General features: G+C 49.7%; 1 protein-coding gene across 2 annotated transcripts in view; it reads left to right on the plus strand.

Moving 5' to 3' along the window:
- Positions 1-7,122, plus strand: part of Gns (glucosamine (N-acetyl)-6-sulfatase) — a 34,026-nt gene extending 26,904 nt beyond the window's left edge. The window contains exons 11-14 of one of the 2 annotated variants that reach the window (NM_001414922.1): positions 473-580; positions 1,237-1,347; positions 2,683-2,843; positions 5,001-7,122. In NM_001414922.1, the coding sequence (NP_001401851.1) occupies positions 473-580; positions 1,237-1,347; positions 2,683-2,843; positions 5,001-5,079 (459 nt within the window). In that variant the 3' untranslated portion in view covers positions 5,080-7,122. Of the gene's footprint in view, positions 1-472; positions 581-1,236; positions 1,348-2,682; positions 3,000-5,000 lie in introns of those variants that run through there. The other variant, NM_001011989.2, reaches the window with a different exon arrangement.
- The last annotated feature ends 7,831 nt before the right edge of the window (positions 7,123-14,953 follow it).

The raw sequence follows: 14,953 nt of genomic DNA on the forward strand, positions 1-14,953 counted from the left end.
TCATGCACACTGCACCTGACCTGGAGCCACCTGCACCACCATGGATTGTTTTTAAATGGTGATTTAATGTGTTAGAATAAAGAACAAGAACAGAGAAAATGGTTTTATTTCTAAGGTGGAATTATAGACTTTCGTGAGCTGCCATGCGAATGTAGAGTTGACCCTGGGTCCTCTAGAATAAAGAATCAGTGTTCTTCACCACCAAGCCATCTCTTCAGCACTGCCTTGGATTCCCGTTTCCTAGCTTGGATTCCTTCCTGCTTCCCGTACTGTGCTTACAGGAGCAGTAAAGCATTCCAGGCATTCAACTGTGGCTTTAAAGACACCTGTGCTTTTAAGCACCCGGAACGACAGTAGAGGCTTTCATACACTTCCAGCCTACCACTCCCTTAGTTACAGAGCAAGCACGGTGAGGACTGCTGGTCACTTAACAGTCCATGCCTCACAGGAACCACATGTGCTCTTCTTATAGAAAGGGGACGGTAACTTAACCTGGAGGTCAGATGTCCTGGTGGAATATCAAGGAGAAGGCCGTAATGTCACCGACCCGACCTGCCCTTCTTTGAGTCCTGGAGTGTCTGTGAGTAGCTTGTCTTTGGCCACAGCCTTCTCACCACACACAGCAGGTGCTGTCACCTCTGTCACCTGAGTGACACTGCTGGCATTAGGCATCCCGTTTGCGTAGACATGCCCACCCAAACCCACCCCCACCCCCGCCCACTTCTTCCCTTACCTCCTAACAGCAGGAGAGGTGGGGTTGTCCTATGACTGTGCTGTCCCTAGTGGCAGGCAGACAGGCCACAGAGATGGCAACAGCCATGTTGCTCCTCTTGACAGCAAAGTGTTCTGGGTAAAGGACCCAGCACAGTATGGTGCACACACACCTACTCTCTGGGAAAGCAGGGGCAGGTGACTTCTGAGTTCCAGGCCAGCAGGGAATAGAGTCAGGCCGTTTTGTTTAAACTCTGTGTCTAAAGGACACAGCACAACAACCTGTGGCCTAGCAGAGCCTGTGGAAAACACGGAGTTTGGTCCTTTGTGCTGTGGAGAGCATGGGCCTCTGCTTTTCTTCTCACTCCGGGATGACCATCAGGTAGTCCTCCAGAGTGGCCCATTTGATATCTAGTTTTCTCCTTCCCCGTGTCTGGCTTCAGCCAGCCTGCACCTGTATTGCCAGCTGAGATGCTGATACTGTATCAGAACAACCCTCAGTTAACTTGTAAACTGTCCCTCCAGCAATGTTTCCCGGACTGTGTGTGTGAGGACGCGTACAACAATACATATGCTTGTGTGAGGACACTGTCATCCATGTGGAACCTACAGTACTGTGAGTTCGACGACCAGGAGGTAAGGAGACAGATGTCCACCCCTTCCATCCCCACACCACACCTATTGCTTGGGCTTGGTGGCATAAGATGACCCCAGAGTCTACCCAGGGAAGGTGTGTCGCGTCTCTGTGCTCCGCTGCGTCTCCTGCAGCTCCCAAGGTGGCAGGTCAGTGTCATGGGCAGCTTCATTCTGCATTTCCTCACTGGAGTCTTCTCTGAGCACCACCTCCACACAGGTGGCCTTTTCAGAGTGTCACTTGCTGTACTAGGGCTAAGAGGGAGGTGCTTCAGCGTCTACAGAGGGGAGCTGGCATTCCCAACAGGCTGGCCAGCCTGACTTACCCAGGAGGGCCGTCCGGGAGAAGGTGGTGCTTGAGCCTCACTGATAAGCACAGGTCATTGGAAGGCTTCTGTGGACGCCAGGGTGCAGCCTCACGCAGGCGCTCAGCATGTGCTCCCGTCCTGCCTGCCACCGTCTCACCATATGACACACATGCTCGTCATTGTTCTTCAGAATGGACCCGTCCTTCCTTACAGCTCAGAAGCCCATAGTGCAAGAAAGCAAGCATCACGGCAGCTGAGCTGTCCTGCCCTGTGTGTGTCTGTTTGATAATGTGAGTGGCAGTCCGAGGGCCGAGTTTAAAGACCTTAGAGCCACCGTTTACCTCTGCATCCTGGAACAGTATACTGTGGAAAGGGCTGATGCCCCGCAGTCTGAGTACTGCAGCCTTCTGCCTGCGCAGACCATCCCGACTGCTTCCTATAACGGGATGACTCATGTGCCAGCAATCAGGATGCTTCTCCATCCTGTTGCTTAAGTCCAAGGACTCTGAGGGAAAATGTGGCCTCCAGCGCTCCCCTCACAGGGTAGCTGCAGTGCTGTCTTATTGCTAAGGCCAGGCCATTGGGGGCTCACCCTGTGCTCACCTTCCTGGACAGTGGTCTAATGCTGCAAGCCTTTAATACAGTTCTTCATGGTGCAGTGACCCCAACCATGAATTATTTCATTGCTACTTCATGACTGTAATTTTGATACTGTTGGGAATTGTAAACATCTGTGTTTCCCAGTGGTCTTAAGCAACCCTGTGAAACACCAGTGGTGAACGAACTGCTGCTCGAAAGGTCATAGGTCACTTTCCTGAAGATAGGGTAGACAGCATGGGACTGTCTAACACAAGTGTCCCCAGCACAGATAGTATGCGATTGTGTGTGGATCTTGGAGCCTTAGACCACATGATGGACAGGCCTTGGTGTTTTCCTTACTTCTTTCCTTTTCATTTATAAATAATGGCCACAAGAGTATTTCCTCAGTGTAACCTTTGCTCTCTTCTTTCCTCCTCATTTTTGCCTCTAGGTATTTGTAGAAGTCTATAACATAACTGCAGATCCAGACCAGATCACCAACATTGCTAAGAGTATAGACCCCGAGCTTTTGGGAAAGATGAACTATCGGCTGATGATGCTCCAGTCCTGTTCCGGGCCAACCTGTCGCACTCCGGGGGTCTTTGACCCTGGGTAAGCGTCTTTCTTCAGTGACTCTGCCATCGTCTCGAGAGGCCAGGCTCCTTTTTGCTTTGAGCAGTGTTTAATTCTTCTGCTTTGTTGAGAGAATGCTGTGTTCCTGCCGCGTCAGCTTGTTTTGTTGGGAAAATAAATTAGCCCTGTACCTTTGGTGGCTGCCTTGTCTGCGAAGTCAGCCCTGCTTTACTGTCCCGGGTTCTGCTCGGTGGCCCGGGATAGCTCTGGCCCGCCCAGCCCTGGTCTGAGAACACACTGCTTCATTTCTCAGAGCATGAAGCGCTTAGGAAAACAGGTGTTAAATGGAGCGGACATTGCTCACCTGCGTTACCCAGCCTGCCTCCCTCTGGATCGGCTTACAGTGCTGCGTCTGCAGACCACTGCCTGCCACGGCCAGAGCTCAGGCTGTGAACGAGTAGAGAAATGGCTTGTGGACTGCTACAGTCCACACACAGGCCTACATCTGCTCAGGATCCCCTCAGTTTAGGCCCGAGCTGGAAATTTCGAGACAGGTCTCTTTCCTGGAATTTGGTATGTAGACCAGACTGCCTCTTCCAAGTGCTGCTGTGATTAAAGGTTTTAGCCACTATGCCCTGCTACGGTGGGAAACTTTTTAAATAGCCAGGCAACTGTACAGAAGGGCAATGCATCAATTCATCTAGCTTAAACCAAGTAACGTTTGAATGGAGTGAGTGTCGTGGTCCATCACTTTCTTTATCCATCCATCCTTCACCTTCCCTGATGTCTGCACAGACGTCAGCTCCCAGTGTTTATCAAAACCAAGTGGACTTGATGCTTTTAGCCGCATATTCTAGGCTGGCTCTGGGAGTTGAAAGCTGTAACTAAGCTCTTGACAGGAGAGTGGAGAAAGCCCCAGGACTGTGGCCTGTGGCCAGCAATCCCTGATGGTTTAGCTGGAACCCTGGCCTGCTGCGTAGGATGACCAGTCAGAGCAGGGTGGCTTCCAGTGCTGTCCTGTTTGTCCTGGGCATCTGGATCCGTTGTGGGCTTTCCGGAGCCTAAGCACGTGCATGTCAACATCATTAACTAGACACACGATTTGCCCCGGGCTCCCAGGCTGCACATGGTCTTGTTTCTCCAGCATTTTGTTTATTTTCAACCCTGATGCTTCAGTAATGAGATGCTGGTTATGTGCTCTCCTTAGCCTGCAGATGTAAACACCGACTGAGTTTGTTTTTAATTTATCATCCCAGGTTATTCTTTTCTGCCAAACATTTGGCCTTCCAGGCTCCTCTGCAGGGGTCATCGGCCTGGATCCTGTAGGCAGAGGCTGGTAATCCAGCCACACACATTTATTACGCAGTGTCTGTGGCTGGATGGTCCACAGCCCCGATCATAGCTTCTGGCTCTTTACAAACGTAAAGAGATCTGCAGAGATCAGCCGGGGTAGAAGCGAGTGAATCCAGTGCCGCGCTCTGCTCAGCACGTGGGAAGCCCATGTCCGGCCAGTCAGTGTTCGTTATAGTCACAAACACCACTGGTCCCACTGAGCACTTACTTTGAGGGATCCATACGTTTTACCTGAACACCTTCCTGTTTGATGGCCAGAGACAATTTGGAGTTGTCTAAATTCATGAGCCTGGCACGCGCGCACACACACACACACACACACACACACACACACACACACACACACACACGTACGTATGTTTGAGACCGGCGTCCGTGTGTGCTCCAAAGTGCCAGCTATAAAAGAGGAAGAGGTCTCAGAACTGCAGTGAGGTTAAGTGAGGGTCAGCTTTTCCGTCTGGATGCTTTAGACCTGAGACTTGCCTCTCCTCCCTTAGCCTGCCCACCTTTAACCCCAGCACTCAGTAGACCAGTGAGTTTGAGGCCAGCCTGGTCTGCATAGCAATCTCCAGGCCAGCCAAGGCCAGGTAGTGATGTTTTGTTGCTGCTGTTGTCTGAAGGAATCTCCCTCCTGCTTTTTACAGTTAACCTTGTTCTCCTCGGCTCACAGCTTGGCTGGAAATGCTCTCACCTACTGAAACCACGTTTATGTGACACCTTCTTCCGACCAGGCTCCCTGTGTGTGTGTCAGTCCCTCCTGCCAGCTCTCTGCTGGAGGAGATACCTTTGAAGTCTCCATGGCTAGCCAGAGTTCGTGTGACATCTTCCTTTTCCTTCCCTCAGATACAGGTTTGACCTGCGCCTCATGTTCAGCAATCATGGCAGCATCAGAATGAGAAGGTTCTCAAAGCATCCTCTGTAGCAGCTGTGCCCAGCCTCTGCAGTTGGATCCTTGCACACCCTTTTCCGATGAAGTAGTCGGAGTAAGAGCCCAGGCCTGGGGGAGCTCTGGCCTTGCTGTTTCAAGTCTTGTTTGAAAATAACCCAGTCACCTGACTTCCGTACTGTGAATCTGCCCCCGTCAGAAGTGGCTTACCCTGTCTCTCCTCAAATGACAACCACCACTCCTGAGGTCTTTGTCCTCTCCTTGTCCCTTCATCTTGGCTGGGCACAGTATAAGAGTTCCCATGTGGTCAAGTCTGAATCTGTAAAACTCTTCTGATAAACGGCAATACTTTAGGGCAGAGAGATAAAGCCTTTCGGTATGTAGCTAGCCCCCAAATCAAAAGCGCTCTCTAGCATTTCACACTGAACTCCTCACCATCAAACACACACAGCCCTGAGAAGAGCTGGAGAGAAAGTACGGTCACAACATCCATTGTGGTGTGGTAAATGTGCGACTTGGCACCCAAGCTCTGCCCTAAGATGCCCTCAGCTTTTCAGTGGCTCTAACCACAGGGAGCCCAGAAGCACTATGGAGAAGGAACCGCCAGGGGGAGATGAGCTAGCAGATCGGGCTCTTGGATCAGTGGGCTGAAGGGCTGCACTTAGAAGTGCCTGTCTGGACGGTTCTCGAGTATCAAGGCCACACACAAGTCATCCTGCTTGGCTGCAATTAGCTGACATTGTCATTGAAAATATTAGTGTTTCCTGGTGGTGGGAAGGACCGGCTGCCTCATCCCACCTCCCCTGCTCTCACAGACATTCTATTCCTTAAAGTCCAGTTCCACAGAGGGCTAAGTGCTGGCAGGACAGCAGAGTAGAGGGCCTGGTTCCAGCCTGTCTAGGCCGTGAGTGAGTTTAGTGCTACACAGCCTCTGCCAGCTTTAACTTTTAAGACAGAGCTAGAAGTCACTTTCAGAATTCCAGAGGCCATGTTGGGGTGACAGCCACTGAGTTTATTCCTTTACCTCATGTGACCCCAGCAACTTTGGTGATACAGAGAGGCCAGCAGGCATGGAATGGACACCTCTGCTGTGGCTACTTTTAGAGGGAAAAAAATTTTAAGTTTTAAACCAAAAGTTACAAAATTGTGGCTAAGTGGCATCATTCACTCCACTCGGATTCTAAACGTCATCAGTGAAATAGTGAAGTTGGCCTCAGTTGCTCCCAAGTAACAGTGAGCAGCTCCTGCCAGGCCTCGGACCGTACGTCCTGGTCTTCAGTCTGAAGGCTGCTCCTGAGAGCAGGTGACGTCAGAGTGACGACAGCCATCAGCTGCAGTAGGTCTTCCTACCTCCATGCCTTCACGCAAAGCAGGCGACACAGTGGGTGGTGGGACACGAGATCCTCTGTACCTCCCAGCTAAGGAGCGTCCCTGCAAACATCCAAGTAGACCTCAGCTTGTAACAGACTGCAGCAGGCCGCCCACGTTCTCTGGACTCACAGTTTAGACATCTCCTTTGATGCCCCAGTCCCTGTGTGCCGCCGCTCTTCAAAAGGGAGAGCCATTAAAACCAACATGGAGTGCAGACGCACCTTACGCATCCCAGTTCTAAAACTGCCCTGCAGACACAGTTTCAAGGTGGGGTACACGTTAGAGTCTGAGTTCAGCAAGCGGTACTGTCACAAACACCTTTCGACTTGCCAGCGCCAGGGTTTTGTATCAAAATAGTAGGAGTGGCTATGGAAGTTACACCTCTGTCTGTGGGAAGTGTTCTCAAACCTAGGAGCGTCTTTATCTTATTTTTTTCTAATGAAAGATGGCAGCCCAGAACCCTCAAGAAAAAGCAAGGAGTATCAGCTGATCACCACCGGGACAAATGGGTGTCCTGGGGTTCTTTAGCTCACCAGCACTTTCCGCTCAATGGACTTTGTAAATTCTTTTATTAGCATCACCTGTTGTAGAAGCTCCTCTGCCCTGGACCTGTCATCTCAGCCGCTCACTTAGAAAGTGCCCTTCAACGGACCCTGTTCACTGCTGCACTTTTCAATGAATTAAAACTTACTTCTGTTCTAGTGGGAATGTGTTCTTTGTCTTAGTCCACAAGTAGCAGCTCTCACAAGGTACAAGAAGGTGGCTGCTTCATGGAGTTCTACAGCCTTGTGGTGCGAGGGACCAAACCCAGGGCTGTCATTAAGTCAGTCATTGGGGTCAGTACTGCGCCCCCCCCCATATACCTTCTGGCTGCTAGATTAGCCACTAACCTAGTGAGAAGGGACCACCTCCTCCTTGTGTCCTGCACCTGAACAGCTCTTGGATACCAGCCCCTGCTAGTTATCCGAGGACGGGAAGAAGGCTCAGTAGCTGAGAACACCTGTTCTCACAAAGGACCCCCACTTCTGTTCCCAGCCCCAACATGGTAGCTAGCAACCATGTGTAACTCCAGCTCAGCGAATCAGATGCCTCTTCTGACACCCACAGCTTCCTGCACACACACATAGTCATAAACTATTTTTAAAAGAAAAAAAAAACATGATTTACAGCCTCTTTGAGCAGCTTTTATATTTTTGGTTGTAAGCCTAGCCTTTAACGGCTGAGCCATCTCTCCAGCCCTGAGCAGCTTTTAAGAAGACAGACTAACTCTCCTTTGACAGTACATTACTGTGGTAACCCAGGGATTGACCCTTTTCCCTAGAAGAAAAATGACATCTTGCAGGAGTCAAACTTCTTAAAGGGGCAGATATCGAATCCTGGTCTGTCACAACTACATTGCTGGTGGAACATGAAAATAGCCAGGAGCTATATCCTATGCCTAAAAGTCCTGGGTTCCATCCCCTTCGCGTAAACTTAATGTGGTGAGGCTGCTTCGGCTACAGAAAGACTGGATCCTGGTAGATAATGGTAGCTCTGTTCCGATGTAGAAAAACAAATTGGGGGCTGGAGAGATGGCTCCGATGTAGAAAAACAAATTGGGGGCTGGAGAGATGGCTCAGAGGTTAAGAGCACTGTCTGCTCTGACAGAGGTCCTGAGCTCAATTCCCAGCAACCACATGGTGGCTCAAAACCATCTGTAATCAGGTCTGGTGCCCTCTTCTGGCCTGCAGGCATACATGCAGGCAGAAAGCTGTGTGATGTATACATAAAATAAATAAATAAATGTATGTTTAAAAAAAGAAAAAAAGAAAAACAAATTGGCCACAAATGGCCATCCACAGACATCGTGAGTTGCTTTATAGACCAAGATGTGAGGCATGGAAAAATTAACAGATTGCTGTCTGGAAAAGATGATTTGGAGAGGTGGTTCAGAGGTTAAGAGCCCATACTGCTCTTGCAGAGAGGACCCAGGTTTGGTTCCCAGCACCAATCACCTGTAACTCCAGCCTCAGGAGATCCGACGCCCTCTTCTGGTCTCCATGGGTACTGTGCCCACAAATGAAACCACAAGGCTGTCAGTCTCCCACCCCCACCCCACTGTCCCTCCCCAACCCCTGTGGGTGTCAGGTAATTCCCACACTGAGGGGACACACATGGTGGGTTTGTTATAAATGAGAAACACTAGGTAGAAGCAACCTGTTTGGTAGCAAGCCTGTTCTTTGCCCCAGAGGAAGACTGCCTCGTCCATCAAAGTTGTTCATCTGCCTTAGAAATGAGTCTCAAACTATTCAGGTCCATAATCAGCTCTTACCCAACGCCTCTCAGCTGGCTAAGCAGGAGGTCACCTGGTTGGATGTATTCCCTGTCCTACCCAGTGGAGTCTAGAAGCCAGAGCGGCCATCCACAACTGCTGTGATATGTGATGTGGTCAGAAGAGCTGCTTTCTAACTCTGCATTTAAGGTGAAGTGTGTGTGTGTGTGTGTGTGTGTGTGTGTGTGTGTGTGTAAGTCATGCACCTGTGAGTGCATAAATGCACATGTATGCCAAGTGTGCTCACATGGTCAGGTCAGGACAATTTCTGGACATTCTTTTCCTTCGGCCATGTGTAATGTCAGCAGAGAATGTTGGGTCAGATCCTTGAGGGGATACCTAGTTCTAAACAGAAAACAAAGGTGCAGCATGATCACAAACCACCTAGAAAAACAAAACAAAAGCATGGGAAGCCATGCAAATCATCCTTTAGGAAACAGGAAATAAGTTCTATCTCATTGGCATGACAGCAGCCAATGCAGACTCTACCAGAGAAGACCTAACTAACTTGGATGGTAGCTGTCCCTTGGAGCCAGATTCCCTACAGGGGTCTCTGTTCCCCTCCTTTCTTCCAGACCAGTCATATGTATACAATGAAGTCTGGTTGATAAGCCACAGAGTCCACAGTTGGAAAACCCTGAACTGAGGTCTCCTGGTGGTTTAGGAGTCAGTGTAATTAGACAAGATTAAGAAGTGGGACCAGGTATGGCAGGTAACAGTTACAATTCTAACACTCAGGGTGACTCTCCCAAGGCCAGTGTTAGCTACATAGCAAGACCCTTTGCAACAACCACCAAAGATCTGGAGAGATGGCCCCTTGGACAAGCACAGTGTGGAATGAGACTAGATCCCTAATAGCGTCGTGGGTGTGGAGAGCTGAGCTGTGATCCTAGCAGAGAAAAATCCTGAGACAAGCTAGCCGAGGGAAACTCTGTCTCTATCAAGTAATTGAGAAGGTTCCCAACGTCAGCGTCAGGTGTCCACATGCGCGCGCGCACAGACACACACACACACACACAGCAAACACGCACATATGCACACAAATTGGGGGGTATGAAATATGAGCACCAACCCTTACAGTACCATAGCTCAGGAGAGTTCTTAGAACTCCGTCTTAAAGGGAAGACTGTAGAGCTGGGCATGACAGTGCATCCCTATATTCCCAGCACTCAGGAGGGACTGCAGAACCAGGGGATCACGGGTCCAAGGCTAGGCTTAGCTAGGGATTGAGATTGAAGTTAGCCTGGGCTACATAAGACTGTGTAACAAAAAATGTTATGACCCACCTCCCTGTGAAACCCAAGCTGCTCACTTTAGAGCTCTGTCTCTGTCTGTCTGTCTGTCTGTCTGTCTGTCTCTGTCTCTGTCTCTGTCTCTCTCTCTCTCTCTCTCTCTCTCTGTGTCCTCTTAGCCTACAACTCTAACTGAAGGTAATAGGTTCCTAAAGCATATTGAAATAAAAAGCACCTATGCTTTTTTTTTTTTTTTTTTTTTGGTTCTTTTTTTCAGAGCTGGGGACCAAACCCAGGGCCTTGCGCTTCCTAGGCAAGCGCTCTACCACTGAGCTAAATCCCCAACCCCTTCACCTATGCTTTTTTTAACCTTTAAATCTCATGTCAGGGTCAGGTACGGTAGTGCACACCTTTAGTCCCAGCATTTGGGAGGCCAAAGCAAGTGGATCTCTGTGCATTTGAGGCCAGCCTGGTCTACATTATCAAGATCTAGGCCAGCCAGAGTTACGCGGTGAGTACCTGTCTCAAAACAACAAAATTCATTGGACAGATCCCTCCCCCCCCCCTCCAGCTTAAATTTTTCAAAGCTCACAGAGCTACTTAGTATAATATTGAAGATGGAAGTCAGGATTTCAAAGACCCACGTTTAACGTTGGGATTGAGGATACTGCACGTGTAATCCCCACGCCTGAGAGGTCAAGACAAGAAGACTGCTGTGGGTTCCGGGTTAGGCTGGGCTGTGTAGTGAGTTCTAGGCCATAGCAAAACTGTCTGAAAAGGGGGGGGGGGGGATGAACCTTTTAGACCATCTTTTTTTTGGGGGGGGGGGGTGGAGATGGGGATTTAGATCCAAGTTGGATAGTTTTGACTTGACACAAGCTAGGGTCATTTGGGAACCTCAACTGAGAAAATCCCCCCACCAGAATGAACTGTGGGTGAGCCCGTGGTATATTCTTGATTGATAATGGATGTGAGAGAGCCCCGCCTCTGGAGGCGGTACCACAATCCTGGGTGTATAAAAAGCAAGCGGTGTCAACCCTAGGTGGGTGGTTCTGACTGATATAAGAAAGCAGGCTGAGCAAGCCATGGGGAGCAAACCAGTAAGCAGCACCCCTCCACGGCCTCTGCATCAGCTCCTGCCTCCAGGCTCCTGCCTGTGTGAGTTCCTGTCCTGACTCCTCAGGAGATGGACAAGAAGCTGTAAGATGTAACAAACCCTCTCCCCCTTTTGGTCTTGGTGTTTTAGTACAGCAACAGAAACTCAGACCAAGACAGGAGGGTTGCTAGGACTGAACTCTTACACAGTTAAAGTCCTTGCTCCACCACTGAGCTGCAGCCTCTGCCCCAATCCAGCTTTCTGCTAAGCTCGGGTCATTCTGCAACCTGCAGGATTTGTCCCTCCTTTTGGCCAAAGCTTCTTTAGTTACGGGCACCTGCAGCGGAGCAAAGCCAGCCAATGGTGAACGTTCAACTTGTCTCCAAAGGGGACAGACTATGTTGTCCAGGTTCAGTGGCCTGTCCCTGTACTCCCAGCATGATGACCACTGGTGGTCTTTCCTCCTCAGTACCTTCCAGGAGAGACAGGAGGATTACAAATTCAAAACCAAACAGCTAGAGCATTCCAGGAGCCTGCAGTACAGTCAGAACTTTTCACAGAAAACCAAGAGCTGAGGATGGTGTTCAGTGCAACCGCTTGCCCACTGTGCACCAAACCCTAGATTTAATCCCCAGCACCGCCCCCACGAAGTTCATGCATATTACATACCCAGGAATATAAATAAACATGTGTCCCCACCTATTGTTACTAAAGAGAGTCAGTGTGTCTTTGTGGATTGGTTGCTAAATGTACCCAGCACATGTCGGAAACTATTTTAATGGGATCCCCGGCTGGCAGCTTGTCTCAGACCACCCTTCTCTCCAGTGTGTTTCCAAAGCTCCCAAAAGCTGTTACAGGGCAGGGAGCACCTGTCAGCGCACCGCCGTGGCCTCCTCGAGAGCTGGGAAGGCAGTTCTGGTGATTCTATTCTGCTCACACCCTTACAACTTAGGCTGCTTTCCATCTCTGGTATCTCCCACATAAGGACTCCGGTCAATATGACACCTTGGATTCTTCCTAGGGATGTGGACTGAGTGTCAACTAAGGTTGTGCCATCTCCCAAGGCAGCCTCAGTCTTCTACTGCACTTCCACAACGAAGCCCACAGTGCCACAGAGAGTCCTCTCACAGAATGAGAACAGTGAAGCTTCAGGCACATGATCCTGGCTTCCTGCATCCTGCCAACAGTGCCCCCAAAGTTCTGCCCAGAGCTCAGCCAGGGGCAAACACTGCAGTGGGACAGGCCTTAAGGTGTAACTGGGTGTGCCCAGGGCAGACCCTTCTATCTCCAAGCTGCCCACAAAGCTGTTGTCACACCTTTAGGAAGTCCCCTGCTAGGAAAGACGCCAAGGGCACCAAAAATGTCTGGCCTCAAGGATGTCACCATCTGAGGGAATCTGTTTTTGTTGTGATTATCCCCAAAAGCTATTGAGATAGGACTTCACTCTGAAGCCCAGGCTAGCCTTGAAGCCATGTTCCTCCTGCCTCAGCCTCAGCCTCAGGAGTGCTGTGGTGAGAGATGTTAAGCTTCCATACTCCTGCTTAGGGAGGGGATGAAAGTTTAAGGGCATGGAAACCCTGGCCTCCAGCTGTGGTCTGGATCATTCAGCATCACCTTGGCCTTGAAATGACACGAGAGTCTGGTAGGCCCACTGCTCCAGGTCCCCTGATCTAGGTTGTCAGGAAAGAACATGTTCTGTAACTGCCTCTATGGGAACATAGCAGAAGGCTGTAAATCAGACAATCGCCCGACAGTTTCGATTGTTTAAATCAATTTCCTTCTGTAAGCATAAATTTTTAAAATACAAACAAGACACTTGGCGGTGGCCACGCCACCGATCCAATTCCCTCTGGTGTGAACACCTTGCTTGGCCTCCACATGTCTGGCCAAACCCATAAAGCCAAGATCGAAAATTCTCTCAAGTCAAAATTGAAGGTGACAGAAACGGAAGAGGAAAAAAGCCAGCTTTCAAAGGGGGTGCGGGAAGAGACAAAATGGGTGGACTGCAAAGAAATATAAATCACCAGGTTGCACCCTGCACTCGCCCCACAAGCATTACCTTATGTTAGCCCTTTCTAAAAGATCCATTCATCGCAAGAGTTTGGGATGGATACAGAGACAAGTGGAACTCTGTGCGTTCAAGGCCAGCCTGATCTACAGAGTGAGTTCCAGGACAGCCAGGGACACAGAGAAGCCCTGACTCAGAGAAACAAACAAAAAACAAAACCAAAACACCCACATTTACCTTTATTTGTGTGTCTGTGTTGTTGTACAAGCATTGTGTACAGCTGCCCGGGAAGGAGGTGCCCTCTCTCCTGGAGCCAGAGTTACAGGCAGTTGTGAGATGCCCAACCTGGGTCCTTGCAACTCTGGTCCTCTGGAAGAACAGCAGATGCTCTCTAACCACTAAGCCACCTCTCCAGGTCTTCAGTTCCTTTAGCTACTCAACCTTAACATGCACAGTGTTTGCATAATCAGATAGGGCTGCAGGTAGGGCTGCGTCCTTCAAAAGAAGGACGCAGGCTACTCCTGCTTGAGACCTGTGGCTCAAGCCCACATGCTACAAAACCAAATTCCTTTCACATTAGGGAACTGACTTAAGGCTTGCAGAGAGGAGAAAAGTGTGTGTGTGTGTGTGTGTGTGTGTGTGTGTGTGTGTGTGTGTGTGTGTGTGTTTGCGTGTGGGAGAACATGTGTGGAGGTGTGTGCATGTGCATGCCCACACATGCATGTATGTAGGTTAGAGACAGACAGATCTCGAGTCCAGCCTGGTCTACAGAGTAGGTTCTAGGACAGCTAGGGCTATGCAGAGAAATCCTATCTTGAATATTCAAAAATTAAATTTAAAAAAACTATCTGGAATTCCAAGGTTGATTCAGGTGTCTTTATTCTTCTATGGTACTCATTTACTTGAGGTCTCACAGTGTAGTCTTAGCTGACCTGGCTGGCCTCGAACTCAGATTCACCTGTCTCTGCTTCTGCCAGGATTAAAAGCCAGGAGTCTTTCTTATTTGCTGAGACAGTTCACAATGAAACCGAAGTTTGTGGTTCCAATATGACTAATCCATACCCAGCTAGGCCTGGGGACCAGCTCTGCCCTCTGAAGTTGGAATTTCAGACAGCTGTCACACCCACTCGGCATTTGTGGGGTTTCTCTGGATCCAAACTCCAACTTTCTTTTTTTTTTTTTCTTTTTTTTTTTTTTTTTTTTGGTTCTTTTTTTCTGAGCTGGGAACCGAACCCAGGGCCTTGCGCTTCCTAGGTAAGCGCTCTACCACTGAGCTAAATCCCCAGCCCCCCAAACTCCAACTTTCATGTTTACCTTCCCACAGCTCATTTGCTCCCTTTTACTCAGACCAGCCCCCAGGGCCCAGCGCCCAGTACCCAGGATGAATCAGCCCCCAGGGCCCAGTGCCGGGATGGCCCAGCCTCAGAACCCAGCACCGGGGATGGCCCGGGCCACCACAGATCTATGGAGTTCTCTGCTCACTTGAATATTTCTGGACATCTCCTCACACAAACTCATCCAGGTGTATTTCATGGTCTTCTAAACCCCACCACGTAGACGATCAGCAGTGGATAAAAGGTAGGAGGGAGATGAAATCTAAAATCCAAGGGACGCTGCACGCTGCAAAATGCTGCTGCACATGAAAATACGATGTTTTGACGCCTTAACAAAAGCTTTCCTGCTTTGAAAGGAATTCCTCCTGGGGGTGGACAGAGAGGATGTTTAATGTCAAACGAGGACTGAGAAAATAGCAGCTGATGGGACCCCGATACTCCGAGGTATGCGGGCACCTCCACATCTGCTGCCCCACTTCCTCCTCACATCAGCCCTGGGGAAGTGACCGACAAGCCCTGCCTTTCCCACACTTCTATCCTTGCAGGGTCTCAGGGAGC

Source organism: Rattus norvegicus, chromosome 7, assembly GCF_036323735.1.
Source record: "Rattus norvegicus strain BN/NHsdMcwi chromosome 7, GRCr8, whole genome shotgun sequence".
Taxonomy (NCBI): Eukaryota; Metazoa; Chordata; class Mammalia; order Rodentia; family Muridae; genus Rattus; species Rattus norvegicus.